Below are 25,498 nucleotides of genomic sequence, written 5' to 3'. Positions count from 1 at the left end.
GGAGATCTGGCAAATTTTATTGAATTCAGGATCTATTTTCAGGATTCTATTGCAATACTTACTGCATAAAAAAAATGTTAAGAAATAGTGTGAAAAAATAACTGTAAAATGCAATACATATTATACAAACTCCAAAGGATTTTCCACGTGTTTCAATGCCGCGAATTCAAGCATCTGAAGTCCCGCATCCTCCAGCTCTCTTGGACCTGGGGCCACGGCTGCACGTCCGTGCGCAGCTTAGACGGTGTATCTTCTCTCTCCCTCATGCTTTGCCTTGTGGTACTTCACGTAATCACTGTGCAGCTCCTTAAAGACGTCTCGCACCCCCGGCTGCAGCGAGGCCCGCAGGAACTGGATGTCGGACTCGATGCACAGGTCCAGGATGAGGTAGATGCCCTCCTGCAGGAGGTCTTTCACCGCCGGATACAAGGTGACCTGGGAGAGGGGGACACACTTCTCTGTGAGCACAAACAGGCAGGTGCCAGACCCCTGAGGCTCTGACGAGGGATTCCAGCTTCTGCCACCAACTTGAGAAAAGACATTCCTTTTAAAATGCCATTTTGCATGTAAGTTAAACAACTGACTATTCATAAACTTTTAAGTTTATATTTGGGGGAAACAGAGGCCAACTCAAGCAAACAAAAACCTGAGATGGAGTAAAACATTACAAAATCACAGGGGTAGCTTTGCTATTCAGTGAATGATGCCTCCGCACTTACCAGAGGCATTTAAAAACTTGAATCTTTAGATTTAAAAAATCTTATGGTAGCACTTCCCTGGTGGCACAGTGGTTTAGAACCCGCCTGCCAATGCAGGGGACACAAGTTCGAGCCCTGGTCCAGGAAGATTCCACATGCTGCGGAGCAACTAAGCCCGTGTGCCACAACTACTGAGCCTGTACTCTAGAGCCCACGAGCCACAAGTACTGAGCCCAAGTGCCACAACTACTGAGCCCACATACCACAACTACTGAAGCCCGCATGCCTAGAGCCTGTACTCCGTAACAAGAGAAGCCACCACAATAAGAAGCCCGCACACCGCAATGAAGGGTAGCCCCCGCTCACCGCAACTAGAGAAAGCCCCTGCGCAGCAACAAAGACCCAACACAGCCTAAATAAATAAATAAATAAATTCATGGGGGAAAAAAATCTTACAGTAAGAGCCACCTGAACACTGTGTCATATTTTTCCTCGTGGCCAATCACGTTGGAAGCTCTACTAACTATGGGATGAGGGCAGCAATGTTGCCACCTCCCCTCAGAGCAGGGCAGGTAGGCAGTGGCTCTGACGCTCTCCAATCGGATCCCTGATAGATCCCGTCACATGGCTCAGGGTCAGACGTGACTTATAATTACCACTTCATAGATATTTTTACTTCTTTCAACAATAACACAATGGGCCCTAAGTCCCTAACTGCCCCAGAATGGTTTAATCGGTCCCTGTGTCCAAAGATGCAAGCCTTCCTAAAAATCTGGGTTAACCAAAATCTGGGCCACAGCAGGAGGAGTGGCAGCCCAGCTCTGGCGTGGCTACATCGGCTACTGGCACAAACTTTCCAGATCAGAGATTCAGGCTGGTATGTGGACAAAGAGGCCAGGACAGCAGGCACTACTTACCCTGCCAGAGCTGTCCAGGCTTCAGCCGGACCTGGGCAGGGCAGAGTCTGCCCACTGCAGCAGCTGCAGCCAGAAAGCAGCAGCAAGGTTCCGGCCGACAGGCCTGGGGTGTGGCCAGTTCTTCACTAGCATCCTGATGACCTAGGAGTTCATGCCTCTCTGCAGACATGCAGCTTCTAGAGAGGATACATTTTATTAACTAGGAGAAGCATGATTCACCAAGGCAACCTCCAGGAGACAGAGTCCTAAAGAGGCAATTTGTTGCTGCCCCTAAGATGATGCTGTTGTTCACAGATATGGTTATTTTCACACAATAGCTCAAAAAGCATTTGACAGATGATCATCTTAATTAAATTTTACTGTTTTATAGATGATAAGAATATTCAAGGGCCACAGGAGGAATGGGCTGTCTGTGATTCCATACTAAGGTATTAGGAAGGGAAAGAAAAAACGGACAAACTGAAAACAGAAGAAGTCCTTAACCTCACTGGCTGGGTGAGGGCTTGCTCATTCATTCACTGAATCACCACTCACTAAACATATAGTTCCGTTTCCAAAGGCAAAAAGAGACGCAGTAATTTCCCCAGTGGCAGGACTGAGGTCTGAACTGGGCATCTGAGTCCAGATGTCACAGCCCTTTAGCTGGTGTGTCTCCTTGTGAAGTACAGCCCGGAGCATGGGGAGCGGGGAATGGGACAGCAAGGCGGGTGGGTGGTATCAGGACAACACAACCCCTCCGCATCTTTACGTTATAGACAGCTTATTTGGAAAACGGGGAAAAAGTCAATTTCTACAACGTTACGGTCACTGGCCAACGAATGGAAACATCTCTAAGTTAACCTAAAAGGACCTTAGACCAGGGGAGTAGTGCAAACTATTTACTCTAAGCTATTGATATAGAGGGACAGTTGTAAATCTGATCTACGGGTAAAAGAGAAGATAGAAGTGACCGTAACTTCCCTGACACGTCTCCAGGGTGACACATCTCTGCACAGAAGGAACAAGGTCTGGAGGAGCGGCTGCCCCTCCTGCCCGAGGCCGTCTCACTGTCATCGGCCCCAACCACCGAAAGACCTTTACCTACGCCGCCCGCTGCTGAAACACTTGCCATCTAGCCTGTAATTAAACTTCAACATGTCTTCCTGGTCTAGAAAGATTTATGGCTCTCTCAGTAGAAGCCTCTAATACATATGGAATACCTTCTTCATTCCCGATTTTAAAAACAAATAAGAGGGGGCTTCCCTGGTGGCGCAGTGGTTGAGAGTCCGCCTGCCGATGCAGGGGACACGGGTTCGTTCCCCGGTCTGGGAAGATCCCACATGCCGCGGAGCGGCTGGCCCCGTGAGCCATGGCCGCTGAGCCTGCGCGTCCGGAGCCTGTGCTCCGCAACGGGAGAGGCCACAACAGTGAGAGGCCCGCATACTGCAAAAAAAAAAAAAAAAAAAAAAAAAAAAAAAAAAAACAAATAAGAGTTAAAACGTAGACTGTCCTGCCAGTGGATTCTGGGATGCAACAGCCTCAGATAATTCCCAATGCCTTTGGCCTTCAAGATTAAAATTAAAAAATAACAGATAAGCATAAATTAGACACGAATAATGAGGCTGGCAAACCAGAGACTTTTCATAAAGTAAATCTCAGAAGAATAGTCAGTGACTTCAGGGTTCAAATCACAGCCTCCGCTCTTGGCCCTTGGGTAAGTGATATTGCTGTGTCTCATTTTGTTCTTCAGTGAAACAAAAAATCATGCCAGCTCGGACTTCCCTGGTGGCGCAGTGGTTAAGAATCCGCCTGCCAATGCAGGGGACATGGGTTCGAGCCCTGGTCCGGGAAGATCCCACATGCTGTGGAGCAACTAAGCCCGTGCGCCACAACTACTGAGCCTGTATGCCACAACTACTGAAGCCCGTGTACCTAGAGCCTGTGCTCCACAGCAAGAGAAGCCACCACGAGAAGCCCACGCACTGCAGTGAAGAGTAGTCCCCGTTCACCACAACTAGAGAAAGCCTGTGCACAGCAAAGACCCAACCAGCCATAAATAAATTAAATTTATTAAAAAAAATCATGCCAGCTCATAGTCCAGCAAAAGCTCACACATTACTGACCTGACTGCTTGGGAAACAACAAGATTTTATAAAAATGTTAAATAATTACAAGGAAACCAACCCCCAAGCCCATATCTCATTCAAAGGATGACCTGCAGGGGCCCTTGTATGCGGCACCAGCTCCTACACACCCGCCCCCCGACCCGGCCAACCGTCTGCCCACGTGACGGGCATCTCCACTGGCTAAGGGATTGGGGCCGGGGCTGTGGAAACAACCTGAAGCGGAGTCAGGATGGAAGCTGAGGCCACACCAGGCTTTCTAAGGAAGCCCATTCAGACGACCCTCCCTTGAGAAACGCCAGCACCTCTAATGGAACACATTTAACCAGTGGCTCACCACTATTCTTACGAGATTTACAAAGGGGGGTATTCTATTGAGAGCAAGATAAATGATGTAACTGTATATCTATACCTGCACAGGAGGCAGATAATACACCTGAACACACTACTTTAAGAGTGTGACATTCCATTTAAACAAGTAAGACATGAAGTCTTGTAACGAACTTACTACACAGGTCACGCGGGGTCTTGCGGAATTGTGAAAATAGTACACTGACACTCTGAAGTGAGATCACTGTTGAAGAATGAATGAATTATCCAGAATACTAAGGCCAAAAGTCAGATTAATTGGGACCAGAGCGTTTAATCCAGTTGAACAGGTCCACCGGGATCTCCCCCAGGCCATCCGCCTGAGCGTCAGAGAGTGGCCCCACGAGCCCCTGCACTGAGGGACCCCGGGATCCCTCTTTCTGCCTCCTGCTCTTGGACCGGGGTAACATTTCACCTCCCTCATGACCCCAGAGACTGAGCAAAACAGGCCCAGGGTTTGTACCAGTGCAAGAAGAGACCTACTGGTGGCTGAGAGCCCCCGCGACCCAGGCACCGCCAGCGCCCTGCACCTTCGTGCAGCCTGCACGGGGACCCTGCAGGGGCTACAGCACATGCGGGACAGCCGCCACCACACAGGACCGCCAGGTCCCACGGGTCGCTGGCCGCACAGCTGGGGGACCCTGCGACCGAGGACTGTGGGCTTACCTTCTGAGCCTCCATCACATACTGGGCCACCATAAAGGGGGAAAACACCCTGAACTCCTCGGCCCGCAGTGCCATGTGGCTGTACATCCTTTCCACGAGGCGGGCGCACTCCAGCACCACTGGCAGGTCCTCTGCGCTTCCTACAGAAGCAAAGAGTTTCCAAACCGATTAGCTCAAAAGTCGTGCGTTTTAACCCTTCCAATTTTACACTTTCAACATAGCCCCAATTATTCAAACCTTCCGTTATTTTTTTCCCCCAGACTCTTTCATTGGCTCAACTTGAAGACAGAATTAGGGAGACAGGATGTGTCCAAATATTGATCTATATTACAGAAGGAAGGGCACTTACAATCCTCAACAGTCCATGGTTTTTTTAAGGGTCGGACCAGAATAACCAAGATTTTAGGGTGAAATCTAGGATTGCTATTGTATTTAGAAAGGAAAATATGATTCTAAAGATAAGATGGCCTAATTATGTCTTTGCCTCGTTAAGTTTCAGAAATCATCTAGGATTTCTCCTTTATAGACAGGTATGAGACTCAACTATCATTACTATAGCTCTTGCTGCTTCCCAGGTTTATTTCTGACTCCTAGTTCCTCCCACCCTAAAGTGCCAGGATCATCCAGGCCTTAACACACGCCTCTCCCAGGGATTCTAACAGCCTGAAGTATCCCCGCAACCCAGGTTACATGCACCCCGGCCCCCTCCAGCCAGGCCGTCAAAGCAGTTGGGGAGGGACCCCAACTCAGCAAAGCAACCTCCCCGGTTTTCACTCAGCATAGTAATACACCGTTTTTATAAAATTCTAGAAAATGCAAACAAGCCTACGTTGACAAAAAACACATCAGTGGCTCCCTGGGGCTGGGGCTGGACCCCAAGAGGGCTCTTTCGGGGATGATGCAAATGCTCTGTGTTTTGACTGTTGGTGGTGCTTCCCCGCACGAATTTACCCATCAAAACTCATTAAAGTATATACTTTAAACAGATGCAGTTTGTTACACATACATTAGGCGTCAATGAACTTGACTTTTGGAATGCACAGTATAATATGCAAATTTCTAAATAATGAGACTCTCCCGCGAATTAGAAATTTAGCAAGAATCAATAAACCTCCAGGCTGGAAAACAAGCTGTACACATAATTTATGTGATTGTCATATGGCAGCTTGCTTCATTGGTAAACAAACACAACCTTGCTGAGATGCAGCAGGAACAGTGAGCTGCAGGAACTCTGCCCCCGTATACGATGAGCAATAAGCTGGCTCTACCACTGCCTGTTCCTCCTTAATCTCCCTATTAAACTATGAGCTCTGTAAGGGCAAGAATGGAATTGTAGACGCTTTTATATCCCCAGTAAATGAGAGTAAATATTTCCTGAATCTAGATACTTTTTTTTCTCCAGAAAAGAACTATTTCAATTAGGGGATGTCAAATGCATTCACTGCTGTGGATATAGTTAAAAAATGTCACAGTCTGAAAATTTTTAAATTGTTTTACGTGTTCATTTGATGAACACTCAACTGTGTGGTTTTATCTTCTGTAACATAAGTGGCCAGAGACACATGTAAAATAAACACATTTGAAATCTGTATCTGATACTGTTACTCTGAATTACCTTTGTCTTTCTGCCGCCCTTCGCGTATAACTGAACACACCAATCTATGAAAACAGTTCAAGAAAGAAGGGATGGCTTTCAGCATTACCTGCAATGATAGAAAAAAGAATATGAAAACATGTAGGCAACTGTTTATGTCAAGATCTACTTTAAAGGAGTTCATATTTATTTCCTTCTTAACCGTATCTACCAGGACACTCAAAACAGTGTGGCAACTCCTCTTTGCCAGGATTTTCTAGGGAAATGCTCACCCTACTCACTTAACTCTTTTACATCCGTTTTCATGGTTCGGGGTGGGGCTTCCATGCTGCATAACTTTAGGAATCTAATGAAGCAATCCTAGTTTAGAATTTGCTGAATCTGTCTTTTACTCTGTTAATGGTGCATTCTGGAAATGGGTAGAAATAAATAACAAAACGTACAGTAGCCAGTGTATTCAAGTATAATTGCCACTAGAGAAAAAGATTACATAAAGCAAATCCATTTAAAATGAGAAACAAAACTTCTCATTTTTTAGCAATGAAAAGGTCTGGCTGAGACTTTATCTTGAAAAATGATATGAAAGTTATAAAACAGGCTTCTTTTTTTTTTTTTTTTTTTGCGGTACGCGGGCCTCTCACTGTCGTGGCCTCTCCTGTTGCGGAGCACAGGCTCCAGACACACAGGCTCAGCGACCATGGCTCATAGGCCCAGCCGCTCCGCGGCATGTGGGATCCTCCCGGACCGGGGCACGAACCCGTGTCCCCTGCATCGGTAGGTGGACTCTCAACCACTGTGCCATCAGGGAAGCCCAAACAGGCTTCTTTTACACTCAACCATTCTCAGATCATGATCAAAGCAATGCCCTGTCCAATAAGGCAGCCATGAGCCACATGTGGCCACTGAAATGTTAATTAATTAAAGTTAAAATTCAGTTCCTAGTCATACAATTCCACATTTTACGTAGTCAAGACACGTGTGGCCAACGGTTCCTGTGCTGGGTGGTGCAGATACGGAACATGCCTGGCCCAGGAGAAGTTCTACTGGGCGGCACTGCTCTAAGGCTTAGGGTGAACGAGGAGTGAATCAAGTGTTGGGACTCTTTTCTTTGGTACAGTTTATCCAAGCAAAGCCTGGAGAGCATAACACCACATTCTTTATGTCAAGTTATCAGCTTCAGCAACATGTTCAGAAAGAGGTCATTTTTGCCAAAGTATTCCAGGGCGTCATCACAATTCCAGAGGCCCCGTCTTCCTCCTCTGCTATCACAGTGATTAAATGCACACAAATCCAGGGCCAGCCCATCTGAGTTCACACCCTGGCTTAATATGCAATCCCGGACAGAACACTGAACCTTTCTGTGCCTACTTCCTCATTTGCAAAGTGAGGATATTAACAGGTTGTCGTGAGGGTTAAATAAGTTAAAACATGTCAAGAGCTCAGAATGGCACCAGCTGCGGATCGATCGCCCTGCCGGGGACCCTGGCTGACTTCACTCTGTGCTGCTCCCTTCACATTTACCCAAGCCGATTCCAGCCGGGGGCCCGTATCAACCCCCATCCACCGCCCACACGGCCCAACGCGTGGGCCCCGCTCCCCTGAGTCTGCCCCGCGGGCAGTGAGTGTGAGCTGCCGTCGTAAGTCACATCCTTCTTTACTGCAATACCATGTCATAATCCTTATCAATTCTCTCCTTTCATTAGATGGTCTAATTCTGCTCAATGGTCATTCCTCACTGGTTTTGCAGGAGATGCACACAGTTTTCCGTCACTTTCATCAACTGCATGAAATCCTGAATCTTTTGCAAGATCTGCGGTATCAGTTTATAATTGATTGGTATTGCATTTACATTCTACGGTCACACAAAAATCTAAGAATCAGCAGAGATCTAACAACAAAGAACCTCACAAGATAGGCAGGGCCGAAGGCGATTCTTAAGTGGGGAGGACATCGGATGGAATGCTTAGTTTACCAGAGAATAAATTTTTTAAAAACTGCACTGCTGACAGGTCTCCAACCTTAGAACGTTAAAACACTTAAAAATATTTGAACGTGCCTATGTATATGTGTATCTGTCCTATTTATAAGTTCCCACGCTTCACACGTCTAGCAGAGGCACAAATGAACACGTGCCAAGGAAATCCAGTCTTGTAGCTAAAATTCAGACTCAGCTGGGTGACACTGGTCAAATCATTCAGCAGCTCTGAGCGTCAGTTTCTCTACCAATGAAACGGGATTGCCGCCGACTACACAGACTTGCTGTAGGGGTGAAAGGAGACACACAGCAAACGTTCAATAAATGGTGGCTAAACTGGAATCTTTTCTATGGGGCATTTGCTCCTAGTCTTATTTTATTTAAAAAGCAGCACACTGTAAAACCGGAACTCAGGATGGCTCACTCCCTATATGCAACTGAATTATAAACCCGAGAAGAGATCTAAGCCAGTGAGTGACATTTAAATATATGATCTGCAAAAACAGAATAATTTCTAATGGGCTTCCAGAAACACCCAGTACACAGGTATGTTCAAAGTGTCAGATCCAACACAACCTGATGTGAAGGTCACATACTTCTATACTTGAGAAACCACCTGGGCCCTAGAAATTACTTGAAGCCAAAAGTTTGTTTCGCAAATCATTGTTTTTCCCACACCGCTGCTCTTCTGAAGGATGCGTTTCCCTGCCCAGCAGGCGCCCTGCCCTCCTCACCTTCGGGTGACACTGCAGGATTGAGAAGAGCACGTTGTGGACCCGCGGGAAGATGCGCCCATACTCGGGGGGCCTCAGGGCATCCAAGGGCACGGCCAGCAGGACACCGAAGGCCAGGCCAACGTGGTGTGGGTTGCTGATGGTCCCCTCCCCCTGCCTCAGCAGCGCAGCCAGGACGTCCAAGACGGGCCCGACCAGTGCCGGCGCCACGGGCTGTTCCCGACAAGCCTCTCGGGTCTGCAGCTACAGAGCGAGGAACGAGGGACAGAAGATGAAGGCGATTCTCCAGAGAAACAGCCCCAAACCCAAAATGACAGAGGGAAGAACGTCCAGACTCCAAAATGACCTGAGTGGTCACTGGGCAGTTCAAAGAGACAAGGAGACCAGCGTTCAACCCCCTGGGGGGGCACCTACTAGGGACGTTGCCGTCTTGGTCCACACCCTCTGACAGATGCGCCTACCATGAAGAGAAGTAATTTCTCATAGAAGAGTTGATTCATCTACTTTCTCAGAATAAAAAAACTTCACATCACACACGTAACAATATTCTCCCAAAAAGATCCTTGGTTCTAAAATGTCTATAATTCTACTCCATTTGTTACATTTCATAAAGAACAGCTCTAGTTCAAGACATTCAATTATTGTTCTAAAGAATAAAGAGAAGAGACTGAAGTTGAGGGGTGGCCCGAAGTCTTACCCGGGTACCCTGGGCGAGCCCACCTGTGACAGCCCTCCTCACATGGCCAGCTGTAAACAGCACCCCAGCTGAGGCCGTCTGGGGCCTCTCACAGTGATCATCTTTTCTGGGTGCCCTGGCTGTGCTGACGCTGTGCTATCCCCTTTAGAGCGACCTAAACGCCTAGCCTGGTGTTTATATCCACGTGGCCCTACTATGCGCTCGGCCAACACTGACCAGGCACTGCTCTGGGCCCTATTCCCCCCTCCCCACCCTTCCTCCTGATGTTCCCCCTACACACCTAAGTACAAATGGGCTTCGTCCACTAATGCAGATTCCCAGGGAAACAACAAAGCAACAAAACAAAAGATCAGAGAAGAAAGCAGTGTCTATTCTCTAGACCCTTTTGCCCTGAGAATATGCTAACCCAAGGCAATGCTCTCACGTAGCACAAGCTATAATCAGGGTTGATAATGATGGTCAAATAGGCACTGCTCTTCCGAACCCAAGTCTGGGAATACAGACACCAGACTTTTTTTTTGTGTGGTATGCAGGCCTCTAACTGCTGTGGCCTCTCCCGTTGTGGAGCACAGGCTCCAGACGCGCAGACTCAGTGGCCATGGCTCACGGGCCCAGCCGCTCTGCGGCATGTGGGATCTTCCCGGACTGGGGCACAAACCCGTGTCGCCTGCATCGGCAGGCGGACTCTCAACCACTGCGCCACCAGGGAAGACCCCCCCCCCCTTTTTTTTTGACACCAGACTCTTTTGAGGGCAGGAACACAGACAGTGCCCACAGGAACCAAGCTTTTGTTCTAATGAAACAAAAAGTCACGTGACCACTGTGTATGTGCACACGTGCCAAAATTTAACGTCTGCATGGGATTAACAATCGTCTATCTGCAACGTTACTATCCTAGACCCATTTTTTTTCTCACTGAATCGTCACTTAAACACACATATTCCTACACGTGAATGAATGCACTAAACTGCCCGCAGAATTTCATGTGGACACAGAGAGGCCTGGGACTCCTTCTCCTGGCACCTAATTAAAATGGAAGCCTGCTGTGGGCACCACGTTTCTTCCATTACGGACCACGAATGCTTTCTGACACCCAAGGGCCTTCATATCACATCTACTGATGACACTACGTGTGCAGCCAGACAGAGGTGCTGCCTGGACACCCAGACAGAACAGCAATGTGGTTACAGCCGTCTTCAGGACACGGCCCCCGGAAACACACTCTGCATAATCAAACCAGAGCGTGACAGAAGCAGAAGTGCTGCCCCGTCGGCACGTGAAAGGCAGGGGCAGGGGGACGCACAACCCAGAGGTACTCACCATTAGAGCCACGACCATCTGTGGGCACGCACGCCAGAACAAACTGGCCTTCTCGCCACCAAATGGGCAGTTCAAGAGCAACTTGACCAACGTCACAGCCGACAAAACAGCCTAGGGGACAAGGGAAAACACTCAACAGCGAGAGGAACCAGCTGTCTCGGGAAGCCCAGCTCGGGAAGCAGGCTAGTCACTGGTGCTGCGACAAAGCAGAGCCCGTTAGAGCCCCGTGCTGGGGCAGGGACAAGGCCCAGCTTGGGACAAGTCCCGAGGGTGGTGCCCTTCACGTCACCTGCGGGAAGAAATGAGCAAGGTGAGCAGACTGCGGCAAAGGAGGGGCCTTCTCTGTAGTGTCTCACTAAGCCGAACACGTAAATGTGCCAGGATGGTGAAACACAAGAGGCCACAGCGATCTAATCAGAGGCCCATCTTGTCAAGGTGGCATCGCAAGAGGAGGATGCTGTAACTCACCCGTGAGAACCGCACGTGCGTAGGGGTGAAAGGAAACACGGACAACGTGCAACAATTAGACCGGGTGCCGGGATGACAGGTGACGGTTTCCGACCATGGCAAGGGAGGGGAAGGGACTCAGTGACCCGTGCTGGGCATCTCTCAGCATCCGCTTCATCCACCGGCCCCTTCCTCCTGCCCCTAACGCTGCAGAGCCCACACCACGAAATCCTGGCTTCTGCCCTTTGCTCCCTCTGACCACACCCCCCACCCTCAGCCGGAGCTCCGTGAGCTCCGTGAGTCTCCCAACCGAGGGTCTGCTGGCTGGCGCCCCCATCCCCCCATCTCCTGGCACTCACCTGCGCTTGCGCTGTGCACGCACTACCCCCTCCCTGTCCACCCAAAGCCTTTCCACCTCTGACCTCAGCTCAGCCTCACCACCTCCACGACTCTCCTCTGACCATCTGATGGCTTACGTAGAAGTTTATGGTTCGTCTCCCCTGGCTTGCTGAAGGGAAGCCCAGAGGCCTTCTCGAAGCTGAGCCCATCGTGCTGCACACGCACAGTGAAAACTTCCAGAGGCAGGAGGACGGCAGCAGAGATGGGCCTCGTGCTCACAGAGATGTGAGTCCTCCCTGCTGCCCCCAATCTGCCCTCTCCAGCTCTCCTCCCACCCAAAGCAAAACCCAGCTCCTGGGTGCCGATATTTACCAGCAATCAAGAAGCCACGCATATGGCAGAGAAAGCTCAGAACCAAAAGGCCTGGGCCACCACCCTGGGCCCAGACAGTGAGCTCCCAGCCTTCCTCCACCTGTGCAAGCAGGGACAGCCTCTGGCCGGTCCGGCATTCAAGGCCGTTCAGGGGACCAAACTCGAGCACATCAGCTCTGCACAGAGGCTCCCAGACACACAGGCCGAGTGACAGTGAGGGGCTTCGTTAGCAACTACCAAACAGACTAGGAGGCTAAGGACCAAAGGGCAGCTCGTCACCCTGAAAGAGCCTCAAATGGGACCCAGGCTATGTGACCAAACCAAGTAAAATCAGAAGTACGACGTGAGAGGTCTCACACAATGGATGTGAATGTAATTTTTTACGTGTCAGTATACGAGTACGGATTGATTTTGCACGTTTGTTTAGTTTCAGCGCTGACACCGCATGGCAAGTAACTTTTCCCATTGAAGCCCATATCACTTACGTGCTGCCACGCAAGAGAGAAAGGAGCAACCCACCTGCAGATCTGCTCTCCACATGTTACTGACGTCCAGTCCCTGGAGGATACTCTGCAGCGCCATCCGGAAGTCCTCTGTCGTCCCAACCTCTAACATTTGGGTGAACAAGGCTACCAAATGAGGCTCTATCTCCTCAACTACCTGAACCGGAATCGCAGGATCTGCAAGGAAAACAAAACTGCTCTGATAGACAAGGGGCAGGTGAAATGGTGTGCGGCTGCTAAAGGTCAGCATCTCAGGGACGCAGAAACGGTGATGGTGCAGGTCAAAACTGCAGGGCACATTCACAGCATGCATGACACCACCCTCTCACACCCAGCACCTGTGCCCTGCCCGCGGCACCTGTGCCCTGCCTGCGGCAACTGTGCCCTGCCCATGGCACCTGTGCCCTGCCTGCGGTACCTGTACCCTGCCCGTGGCACCCGTGCCCTGCACCCAGCACCTGTGCCCAGCCCACGGCACCTGTGCCCCGCACCCAGCCCGGAGAAAAGCCCGAGAGAATGAGGAGGAGGACGACGATGTCTATCAGGGCTTATCTCTGGACCATGGGAGACAGGTGACTGGCACTTTCTTTATACTCTTTTTCTACTTTGCTTATATTCTTTTATAAAATCGATAGGGGCACAGGGGTGGGGTGGTGCTTTTACACAGATGGGGATGTTCAAGAGATGGAAAGAACCCCAAGCTTGCGGGGACTGCCCGCTGCAGTCACCCAGCTGTTCCCACTTAATGCAGGACAGCCTTCTGAAGTAAGCCCAGTGTCCCCAGGTTTCATCAGAGAGCCCACGGTTAGGGAGTTCAAGTCCCTTTACAATCTGACTCCAGAGTAACTTTCCAGCCCCGTTCCAGCCAGCAGACTATCCCACACTGCAGAAAACACTCCTACGCCCCAGTCTTTGCTTACGGGGGGCGGGTGGGACCAAGGTTTCGAGAGAGAACATCTAGGTCCAAGTGTTCCACAAACTGTAAGATCCTGGATGCAGGACCTCTCTGGGCCTCAACTCCCTCATCCGTGAAATGGGTAGAACAGCACCAACTCCTGTGGTTGGCAAATCAAAGAAAGGGCACCGCAGACTCCCAGCCCTGGAAAGCTGAGCGTCAGCACTGCCACCTAACCCGCCCTCCCTCCACCCACCTCCCATGGCCGAAGCCTCGCCTGCCTGCACGATCCACTGTTCTGGTCATTTCAGAGCCTTTCCTCACCCTGTGACTCAGGTAACTTGTGTGAATGTCTGTTTACTAAATTAGACAAGTCCAAATCAACAGCTCATTCATCTCCAGAGGAGGACGCAGTTCCACATATACACGAAGCGCTTTTAAAACTGATGGGTTCTTATAAGTGAACTGAGGCAGCTGATTCTCCTGTCAGAGAGCATTTCTTACAAATGCTCATTCTTCTGAGCTGAAACCTACCTGCATCACCCCCGAGGACCCAGGTGGTCACCTTAACCCTCCCTCTCCCAGCCCAAAGCCTTGGGCCACTCCCCCCTTGGCCTTTGCTCCAGACCTCCCACCACCCTGGTCCCTTCTCTAGGCCCAGTCTAGCAGCTCAGGTGCCTGAGGCCTGGGCCCTGGGGCAGTGCTCAGGCCTGCGGTCTCGGGGAGCAGTGGGGTGGCTGGCCTCACCCCCGACCGTGGCTCTGCCCCCAAAGTCAAAGGTACCACCAGTCCAAGGACACACAGTTAGGACTCAGGGGCCACCTGCACTGCAGGGATAAAGGCAGACACTGCATTCTGTCTAACGAAGGGGCAGGGGGGTCAGAGCTTCGGACCACCAGGGGCCATATCTCAGGACGTTCGTTTAGGATGCTCTAACCAGTGTTAACAGAGGACTGAATTTCAGCCCCCGTTACGAAGGTGACGCCATTCCCTAAGACAGCAGCTGACAGGGTGAGACAGAACACGTGAGACCGAAGCCTTTCAGTCAATCCACAACCAGGGCTGATCAGAAAGGGGGGCAGCAGAGTGTCCTTTGGGCTACAGCACCCCAGCCCTGGCCTTGGCCCAGGCGGCCTTGCTTCCTACAGGAGCCCAGTGAACACCTGTGTGTGCTGTGATGGCTGGGCTAGGCTGGCAGACTCCCCAGCCCCACCTCAGAGGACTACCCTAACTAGCCTCCACCTCAGTACCAACCAGACAAGAATAAAATGGACCCATGCCAACTGGGAACAGTGCCACCTTGATGAGCTCAAGTTAGGGACGGACCCTAGCCTGCTAACCTCTGACCTCAGGGACAGCAGGTAGTGACTGTCCTGCTGGAGAAAATGAAGATGCCAGCTGGGTTTTCAGTCCTGATGAGCTGGCCTGCAAGGGTGACATCCGAGTACAACACTGCAATGACATCACAGGCTGAGCCTCTGTCCAATCAGCACCCACAGCCCCACGACGCCCCGTACCACTGACACCTGCAGGACGATGTCCTGCCTTCAAGGAACTTTATGAGGTTCCCTATAAGTTAAGTCACTCGGAGTTTTGAAAAGTTGGCAGATTTTCAAAACTACAATGAGATATCATCTCACACCAGTCAGAATGGCCATCATCAAGAAATCTAGAAACAATAAATGCTGGAGAGGGTGTGGAGAAAAGGGAACACTCTTGCACTGCTGGTGGGAATGTGAATTGGTACAGCCACTATGGAGAACAGTATGGAGGTTCCTTAAAAAACTAAAAATAGAACTACCATATGACCCAGCAATCCCACTACTAGGCATATACCCTGAGAAAACCATAATTCAAAAAGAGACATGTACCAAAATGTTCATTGCAGCTCTATTCACAATAGCCCGGAGATGGAAACAACCTAAGTGTCCATCATCGGATGAATGGATAAAGAAGATGTGGCACATATATACAATGGAATATTACTCAGCCATAAAAAGAAACGAAACTGAGCTATTTGTAATGAGGTGGATACACCTAGAGTCTGTCATACAGAGTGAAGTAAGTCAGAAAGAGAAAGACAAATACCGTATGCTAACACATATATACGGAATTAAAAAAAAAAAGTCATGAAGAACCTAGGGGTAAAACGGGAATAAAGACATAGACCTACTTGAGAATGGACTTGAGGATATGGGGAGGGGGAAGGGTAAGCTGTGACAAAGCGAAAGAGAGGCATGGACATATATACACTACCAAACGTAAGGTAGATAGATAGTGGGAAGCAGCCGCAGAGCACAGGGAGATCAGCTCGGTGCTTTGTGACCGCCTGGAGGGGTGGGATGGGGAGGGTGGGAGGGAGGGAGATGCATGAGGGAAGGGATGTGGGAACAGATGTATATGTATGACTGATTCACTTTGTTATAAAGCAGAAACTAATAAAAAAAAAAAAAAAGAAAAGTTGGCAGATTTTATCTTTCTGAAGTCCACTGATGGCGCTGAAGACCTGATACTGAAGGGCCTACGAATAAAGATGAAACTATCTATGTTGACCTCTGGGGCCAGGACAGAAAAAGGCTAAAACAGAGAGGAGTGGTTCAAAACTATAAACTAGAACAATCTCCAAAATAAGTGACAAACTGAAGTGCAAAACAATATACCTAGAAGGCTGCTGTTTGTCTAAAAAGCAGGTAAAACAACTGTGAAGGTAACTGCTTACAGGTGCAGAGAAGGCAGACGCCGGAAACGAACTCCGGGGAGGGAGAGTTTCTCCCAGCTCATCGTGTGGTACCTTCGGAAATGCAGACCTGCTCCAAAAAGGAGAGGGGGAGCAACTCACCTGGCTGCCGCTTAGCGACCTCTCACCAAAAGCTCTACAGTACAGAACTAGCTCAAGAGAAAACGTCTCACCTGCAAGGACTTTTCTCACAGATTGAAACACGGAGGTAAACACAGACTCCTTCTGGGGGTGCAGTTCTGGGGCTAACAAGAACAGAGTCAAAAACTGCACAGCTGCCTGGAGAGATGGGGTGTCTCCTGCTAGAGCCGGGAACTCCGACAGGATCTGAGAGTAGACAGCCTGGTAGAGGGCGGCATGGGGCAGCAGCATGTGGTCCTTCCCTCCGGGAACTTCCGTCCCGCCATGCCCGGAGCACAGGGCCACCTCGGCCTCCAAGAGCGAGGCGACCGACGAGAGGATGAGGGGCGGGAGGCGGCGGCCCCGGGCCCTGCAGAGCTGGAGCACGGCCCCCGCCTGCAGCACGGCTGCCTGCAACAGCTCGCGCGGTGCTTCCGGGGCCTCGTGCTGCTTCTGCTCCTTGACCAAAGGCCCCAGCACTTGGCACAGCTTGGTTAAGGACACCAGAAGGAGCTGCTGGCCCAGAGGTGTCTCATCTTCCCACCGTCTGCCTGGAGTTGCTTCAGGGCGCGGTTGGGACCTCGAGAGGAATGCGAGGATTTTCCCAAAATTGAGCCCCGGGCTGAGATTCCTCTGGAGGAGCATCTGCAGCGGCTGTTCTAAGAACGTCCCCACCACCTGGAGGAATTCCAGCCAAGAGGGGTCATCCACATCCACAAGAAACCTCCTACTGGCTTTGAACAAAGAGGTCAGCGTGATCTCAAAGATGTCGCTAACGTACATGACCCTGAGCACCGACTGGGCGCTCTTCCCTCTCTGCAGGTAACCGAGAAGCCGGTAGCACGTCATCAAGAACCTGAGGGTCAGCGAGGGGGAGCAAGAACTGCCCAGCATGGTGCTGGCCAGGGACAGCAGCAGGAGAACACAATGCACGTGGTAGGGGGGCGGGAGGCTGTCCAGCTGCAGAGCAGAAAGAACCTCCAAAAGCCGAAGAATGCTCTCCAGCTGCTCTCCTTCCAGCTGGACGAGGGAGTCCCCCCCGGCCAAGGAGAGGAAGTTTTGGGCGATTCCTCCCCTTGGCTCTACACCTTCAGATCCGACCTCTGGAAATCTGCTTTCCCCGTGAGCCACGACCACATCATCCCCTTCAAAAAGCCAGGGCAGCTGCTGGCGGAGAAGCGCAGGGCCCCTCTGGGCGCCAGCACACAGGATGCCGGCGCAGCTCGTGGTCACACACAGTAAGAGCGCAGAGTGGAGGGACTGCATTTCGGGGAGGACAGGGCTGTGCAGGACGGCCTTCGATATTTCTTCAAGTGTGATGTCTGGCTCCTCCGCCGCCGGGCCTTCCTGGGCTTTGCTCATTGGCAAAGTTCTCAGCAGGACGCCGGCCAGGTACCGCAGGTCGTCTGGACAAAGATAGGATGCTAAGATCGTGAGATTGGACACGACCAAGTGCCAGTGGGCGACGGGGTAGGTGAGCGCACTCACTGTCCCCACCTGGCCGTCCCAGGAGGCCGTCGTCCCCCGGGTCAGGCTCGCTCTCCCGGAGCCCAGGATGTAGGCGGCATCGCGCCTCAGAGCGAGGAGGGCTTCTTCAGACTGGACGCTCACTTGCAGCAAGGTGTTTTTCATCCTCTGCAGGTGGAGCTGCTCCAAGCAGTACCTGCCGAGGGAGTCGGACTGAGTGGCAAACTCCTCTATCTCCTTCCATTGCCTGGCCTCCACGCCCGGGAGCAGCGGGGGGAGGCTCGAGGTCTCCAGGGCGGTGCCCGCGAGGGCCCCGGGCTCAGAGCGATACAGTTCGTAGCTCAAGCCCAGCACGGTGTCCACCTGGGCCCAGGTGTGGGCGAGCAGGAGAGCAGAGTCACTGACCCTCTGTCGCCAGGGCTCGGGCACCGAGGGCTGGGGCTTGCAGAGGAGGTCCAGCAGGGGCTTCACGAGGCCCCGCAGCGTCTCGTCCATGGTGCGCCGCGTGCGCCTGACCACGGGCAGGGGCGAGTCGCCATCCAGGCTCCGCGCGTGGACCATGACGCAGTGCAGCAGTGAGCTCAGTGACAGGGACTTCAGGGCCATGTCCATGTCACCCCGCAAATCAGGCAGGACCAGAGACTGGAACCTCTCCAGGATGAGGGCCCAGGCGTCCAGGACCTGGTTCGGGGGCAGATCCGGGAGGCACTCGCGGAGCACAGCAGCGGGGCCCGCAGACAGCACGGGCAGTCTGAGCGCCTCGGCCGCGGGGCGACAGATCACCTCCAGCACCTCCTTGAACAGCCGGGGCACCTGCCGGAGCTTGGCAAATGTCTGGAAGAGCGTGTGGATCAGCGCCTCCTGGGCTTTCTGGGTCCGCAACTCTGTGACTTCTGCATCGATCCAAGCTGAAGCCAACAGGTCATCCAGGTCTGGCTCCAGAATCAAATGGTTCAGAGACAGCAAAACCTTCAGGCAGCGGAACCAGGCTGGCACGGGGGCCTGCGGATGGTTTAGCAGCATCTCGGCCAGACGGCGGTAGAAGTGGAACTGAGTCTCCCCGTGGCGAATTCGGTCAGTGGCAATGTTGTAGATGGTACTACCGGCCACTGAATTTAGCAGCTGTTCCAAGGCCAGGAGTTCCATGGTCCAGTCAGACGCAGAGAGGGCCTGCAGCTGCTCCTCTCGCAGGTGGGAAATCCTTAAGCAACCAAACAGCCGAGGGAGCACCTTGAAGCAGAGCAGCCGGTTCCCCTCCTTGAGGTAAGAATCTACAAAGAGCTTGTACAGCAAGGCCACGGAGTTGGCCACCACAGCAGCCTGAAGGGACGGTTCACAGTAGCCGGCATCCACCAGCCTGGCCATCACGGTGCCCAGGGGCGCTAGGAGATTCTTCATGGCCCCCATCTTCGTGTCACCTTGCTGCTGGTCCAAGAGCTCCTCTTTGTAGGAAGGGAGCAGCTCGGCCTGAAAAGCTCCACCTCGAAGCACGGCCTCAATCTGACTCCTAATGTCCCGGCTTAGCACCGGCCGCAGCTGGCCCTGGCCAGCCTGGGTCCATGTGCCTGCCAAGAGTAAGTGTCTCAGGACCAGGCAGGGCTGGAGCAAGTGTGTGGTCACCTCCCCAAAGGCGCGTCTCGGGTTGACCTGCTGCCGCTGAATCGAGAGGTAAAGGCCGAGGGTCAGGTGAAGAACCTCGAACAACTGGGGCATCACGGCTCCCGGCTGCCTACAGGCTGACCAGCACAGCTGGCTCAGCAGGTCGACCGTCAACTCCTGCCTGGCCGTGTACATGACAGCAAGGGCGGGCGTCGAGAGGATACCCTGGCAGCAGCTCAGCACAACACAGATGCTCCTCTGAGATCCCAAGAGAGCGAACTCAGCCATCCTCTCATTGATGATCTGAGCATTAAGAAAGAAAGAAAACTCATCACTGACCCTAAACCCACACGTACACACAAAAAATACAACACAATCAGTGAACTCACTCCTTGCCCTCATCTGAATGAGAAAGAAATGCCCAGATTCACACATTTAAATGAACTTGGCATTTCCTTAGCGCACCAAAGGAAGGCAGAGGACCTGTCTTAACTCCTACACACATCCATCTCCTACCAGTATAAACTTGGAAGGGGCTCAGTGCCTTTGTAAATTTGCTGTCCCTTTTTAAAGAGCAGAGTTTTATAAGGCTTAAACTCCAAAGATTTCATTTTTTCTTAGATCCTAAACCTATAATTCAACTTAGATGCTACAGGTAGATGGACAGTGGCCTTGGGTTATGATCCTGTGGTCCAAAACACATTTTTATAATCAGTCATACTGTTTGTATTTAAAAAGCCAAAGCAAAAGGCATTCTTAAAAGAGGTAAATAAACGCTGCCAGCTACTACTTAACATACAGCAAACCCACAGTCTATTGCTTCCAAAATTCTGAAATTCACAAACACCAGAAATTATGAGGGCCAGACAGGTTTCAAAGTTCACTTATAGGCTAAGTGACTTGCTCCCAGCCTTACGGCATCTGAGAATCAAATTTATCCTAGGTGTTAAGTTAGCAGTAGCCCAAGGACACAGGTGTGTTTATTTCCATCCGAGTAACTGCTGGCTCTGGAAAAGCCGAAACAAAGATATCACACACTTAAATGCCAGCACACTTACTACAGTGATCTCCAAATTTTTCTGATTATACAACTTTTCCCACACTTATACCTGATAAGGTTATCAATTATATGTATGCACTATAGTACTAGTATCTTATATAATTATAAAGCATACATAGAAATTAAAGTGACTTTTTAAAAAACATATAGAGATGTAAGATTTTCTTCCCACACTCCCAAAGAACCATTCAGAATAACCCACTTTGGTGACCACTGGTCTATCATTTTAAAAAGTGACATAATTTAGAGCATAATTTCAAGAACCACTAAAGCCTATAAACCATCAGGCATCAACCATTTAATTCTTCTGTTCCCAGCCTCTACTGCTTTTCTCCTCCTGCCCACACGCTCGTGTGGGTGAGGCTGCAGCATAGAGCGCAGGCTCTGCCATCAGACAGATGGAGGTTCAAATCCCAGTTCTGCCACGTACTTGTTGTGTGACTTTCGGCAGGTTACCTGGCCCACGCTCAGTGCTCATTATTCATGCTTTTTATTGTCACCAGCTATTCTCACAGTATTTCAAAATACTCAGTATTGACAGTGAAGTTCAAAATCCCGACCTGAGACTTCAAAATCACTGAGTCAAAAACCTTTGAGGAAATTCTCATCCAGATTCTGGCCTTTGACCTTCCCCCAGTCCAGCAGAACGGTGAAAAAAAAAAAGTCATAAAGTAGCATCATTTGCTGGCTACCTTTTCCAACTAAAAAGGTAATTAACCACTTTACGAAAAAGTTCTAAGCTTTTCATAATATAAAGTGCTTACCATGGTGTAGAGCATACGATATGCATTCAATAAATATCAGTCATTATTATAACTCTAAAAATACTATTTCTTTCTCCTCCCCTACCTTGATATTTTCTGTATTTTCATATAATTAACCATAAGACAAATAAGCCTCCAGCATTAACAGGAAATCAATAGAGATACATGCAACACTTATAGGATAACACAGGAAACTGTTAATTACCTTGATGAGGGAAATCTGAAGGTTAATTGTCTTTCCATTCTTGAGGAGATTCTGCAATTTTCTGCTATGTAGAATGTTATCCATATAGATCCAAAGCCTTTCAACAATGTCTTCCTTCAGTTCAAGTTTTTTCTTATAAAACGCAACCAATGACTGTCGTGCCCAATCAAGTAATACCTGAATTTGGAATATACTTTAAAAATAAACGAATTTCTTTACCAAGAAAGAAAGACACTGGACATTTATAGGGACATCCCATGCATAACCAAATACAATTGCCAGGGGGGGAAAACTCTCCTTTAAAACTTATCTTTGGTAACATTATATTACGTTTTGGTGTCTTAAAATATTTATTATTAAAGAATCAATCACAAAAACTAAGCGTGTCTTCATCTGGGGCCAATAAAAAGCTTCAAGAGAAACGGTTTCTTCTAACTAATTGCTTCTAAAATTTAGAAGTTAAAAGCACAACAACAATTGCTCAGAATGGCCACAAAAGGAATGACACACAAAAGCAAAAATGCAGAGTCAGAAGACCAGGGTTTGTGTCCTGGCTTCTCGAGTTAACTGCAGCTTCATCCCTAAACCTATCTACCCTGTTCAGAAGACAGAGAGTCTTCTATGAAATGATTCACAAGTGCTGTATTAAAAGGAGGGCTGGACATAAACAGTTTCCATTATTGTGACGTGTTTCCTTATTCATAAACACAAGGAAAGATGGTGAGGCTTCAGCTCAGGACACCAGAACTGTCAACAGCAGCATGAATAGTGACAAATGTTAAAAGGAAAAAACTCTCTCTGGAGAAGGGTAGTGGAAACCTTGATGAAATTGCCTGCCACGGCTGCCAGGTCAAGCAGCCAAAATGATTCTCAGGTGCAGCCAGATTGAGAAACTACTCGCTCTGCTAGTGCTCTATATACTGGATCTCATCATTTCAATGGCTGTAATCCACCTGACACATTTTGTGCTGCTTAATACTAGCAAATGAGTGTCTAACTGCATGAGCTCATCGTCCTGGTGTCTCCATTGTATTAACTGTTTTTCTTACTCAGATAAGCTTGAGAAATGTTAACAAAGAGCTATGTCTTTCTCGGTTCCTAATCTGTTTCTAATCTATCGGTTTCTAATCTATTTCCCCTCAGTTTATTACAAATGCCAAAGCTTCTCTACTTCCAGCCTTCGATTCATCAAGTTCCAAAGACGTTTAACAAAGCACCAACAAGAATTGCTTATGGAGCATCACTTAGGATTTACAAACAAATGAAGCTGCCAACAGACTCAGAACTTAACTTCTGTAACCTAAATCCTAATTTGCTCACTGATGCACATACTTAATTCGGAATATAAGAGATGTCTCCAAACATAAAGGAAATGCTGAGGTTTTGTAACAGAAAAACTTTGTTAATGTAATACCTAACTACATACTTTTTCTCACTGATAGGACTTTTAACTTTCTAACCATGTTTCCTTCCCCAACCTTTTCTCTAATCTTTTAAAATTTTAACTAAATGTCAATATGCAATTTACATAAGTGATCATTAGTTTAGGTTGTAGAAATGTAACTTTCACATTAAACTTACTTGTTCTTTATTTGGAAGAACACACTGATGGGAAATCCAAGCAAAGTGAGCTAGTTTTAGTTTATCTTCCCAGGAAGTTGTCTTGCTTTTAAGTTTTAGAGAAATGCCAGAATAAACAGCAGCCATTGCTGCACTTTACCTACAATTTAAAGCAATGGAAAAAATTTATATTTTTTTAATATAAAGGACCAAAATATTAAGGTCAAACTTAATAGGCAGCAAAAAATGAACACTATGTACCTTATTGTCTACATAACTTATACTCCTTTAAAAATATTTTTCTAATGAATTAAACACTGTTGGGCAGAAGTTTATACATAAGATGCTTGAGTCCATGAGTTTCTTGGAGGAAATTCAAACAGAAGATGGATTACACACACACGTACAAGTATTCCTGCTGTGATCAAACATCACATCCTCAGAGGTCAGTGCGCAAGAATTCAATGGAACAAAACCCAAAGTGTTCAAATTACTTGTGAAAAGGTTCGTTCACACATGGTTTTAGATTGAAAGAGTTGTTTCTGCAAAAATATTCTAATACATACTATAGAGTATATACTAGGACCCACCCCCACTGAACAGTTTAAAAAGATAAACAGGGTTTCCCTGGTGGCGCAGTGGTTGAGAATCTGCCTGCTAATGCAGGGGACATGGGTTCGAGCCCTGGTCTGGAAGGATCCCACATGCCGCGGAGCAACTAGGCCCATGAGCCACAACTACTGAGCCTCCGTCTGGAGCCTGTGCTCCGCAACAAGAGAGGCCGCGATAGTGAGAGGCCCGCGCACCACGATGAAGAGTGGCCCCCGCTTGCCACAACTAGAGAAAGCCCTTTTACAGAAACGAAGACCCAACACAGCAAAAATAAATTAATTAATTAATAAACTCCTACCCCAACAACTTCTTTAAAAAAGATAAATAAGCAGTATTTGGAAACAGTAATATTTCTCCAAGTACAAAAGAAATACAGTATAAACCCAGTCCCAGCAGATACAATGTTTTTTCAGCTGCAACAGTAACTTCATAAACTTACCAACACACACTGCTTCTAAGACTCTACAGAATATAGTTACACGATTAACGCTGATAGAATACAATTACGAATAAAGAAGGAACACAAACATACCAACCACCTATAATCCTATAAAACTGAGGTAAATGTAGCTTTGAGTTTCCTAAAAGCCATAGTAAAAAGGGGAGAACATATCAGGTTAAGTCATTTTCATTACATAAAAGTAAACAAGTCAGTTCCTCAAGAGAGAAAGTTTTTCATGATACTTAACACTGAAATAAAATTATAGTAAATAACAACAAAATAGGACCGATGAAATACCGAGAAAAGATCGCAGCCCCGTGATTCCAATTTAAATACTGTCAAACCAAAACAATTTGCTATCCTGAGAACTGGATCGCTGGATTTTTAAAATCTAAGGGTTCTGAAATCCTACAGACCTACCCTCAGAACTAATTCTCAATAGGGATCTTTACAGGGAATGAGCGAACATCGGATGAAAGACAGTTAGGTTCCGCACGGTACCCTTCACTCCATTACAGAGGCCAGAACAGTCAAATGCTGTCAGTCTTCCTCTTTGTCAAAACGTCCAATATCCATTCAACAGCTACTAATTTAACTTCTAAATTCAATGTTATACACCCATCGCGACAGCGACAAACTACTTTAAAAGTATCTGCAGAACTGGCTACAAAGACGCCCCATACACCCTCCCGGATCTGTCAACCTTGGGCCCTCGGTGCCCGCAGCGATCCCTGCGAGCGGGCGTGGAAAGCCCGGTGCGGACCGCAAAGCCGCGTCCGTCCTCGCGCGGCCACGCTAAACCCTGCGCAACAGAAGGAGGCGAGCAGCCAGGAGCGAAGCGAGAGGCCGCCGGAGGAGCAAGCCAGCGTGGGAGGGCCGTGCCCAGGTAGGGAGCTCACCTGGAGGTACCTGGTCACCTGGGAGGGACCGCGGGCGGGGCGGAGGGCCGGCTGGGAGGGGGCTCACCTGCAGGCCGCCCCCAGGTGAGGAATTCACGCAGACCCCGCCGTGAGGGGCGGCGGGCGGGGCGCAGGGCAGTCACCAGGTGGGGAGCTCTCCCGGCGGCCAGCCCCGGATGGGGACCGCGCGGGGACGAAAGGCCGCAGCGGCGGCGGGACCGACTCCGGGGCCACCACGTGGGGGTTCGCTCTCCTTTCTCCGGACTCCGGCTGCGCGGGGAGCTGCGGGGCGGCGCTGGACCCGGGCGGAAGGAACGTGGGGCGGGGCGGCTCGCACGCCAGGCATCGCCAGCCGAGCGCCGAGGCGCCGCGCCCATTGGCGGAGACGGTCGCGCGTCGAGGCAC

The 25,498-nt window shown here is 49.5% G+C and overlaps 1 protein-coding gene across 6 annotated transcripts; it reads right to left on the bottom strand.

Moving 5' to 3' along the window:
- On the bottom strand, window positions 1-25,454 carry URB2 (URB2 ribosome biogenesis homolog). Of its 6 annotated transcripts, XR_014016688.1 has the most exons (11): window positions 25,094-25,454; window positions 23,162-23,300; window positions 21,581-21,757; window positions 16,539-19,854; window positions 12,750-12,910; window positions 11,073-11,183; window positions 9,056-9,298; window positions 6,368-6,455; window positions 4,753-4,892; window positions 1,616-1,791; window positions 358-435 (listed from the first exon to the last, which is right to left on the bottom strand). XR_014016688.1 is itself a non-coding variant. In XM_081244471.1 (10 exons), exons 2-10 carry the CDS (start codon window positions 23,285-23,287, stop codon window positions 238-240), a joined length of 4,560 nt encoding a protein of 1,519 aa, XP_081100597.1. In that variant the 5' UTR covers window positions 23,288-23,300; window positions 25,094-25,454; the 3' UTR covers window positions 1-237. The 6 variants fall into 6 exon arrangements, 5 of the variants coding, with proteins under 5 accessions (XP_081100597.1, XP_081100598.1, XP_081100599.1 ...); XM_081244471.1 differs by lacking the exon at window positions 1,616-1,791 and having other exon boundaries at window positions 1-435; XM_081244472.1 differs by lacking the exon at window positions 1,616-1,791 and having other exon boundaries at window positions 1-435; window positions 25,161-25,454.
- Between the last annotated feature and the right edge of the window lie 44 nt (window positions 25,455-25,498).

This window comes from Mesoplodon bidens (genome assembly GCF_964165515.1).
Source record: "Mesoplodon bidens genome assembly, chromosome: 1".
NCBI classification, from domain to species: domain Eukaryota; kingdom Metazoa; phylum Chordata; class Mammalia; order Artiodactyla; family Ziphiidae; genus Mesoplodon; species Mesoplodon bidens.
This window is presented reverse-complemented; position numbering and strand designations above follow the sequence as displayed.

Coding starts and splice junctions, on each gene's coding strand:
- URB2 (XM_081244471.1), bottom strand. CDS start 23,287: ATGGCTGCTGTTTATTCTGGCATTTCTCTAAAACTTAAAAGCAAGACA. Junction 12,911..16,538: donor TGTGAGAAAAGTCCTTGCAG/GTGAGACGTTTT, acceptor TTTTCCTTGCAG/ATCCTGCGATTCCGGTTCAG. Junction 11,184..12,749: donor TGTGGAGAGCAGATCTGCAG/GTGGGTTGCTCC, acceptor CTTGTCCCCTAG/GCTGTTTTGTCGGCTGTGAC.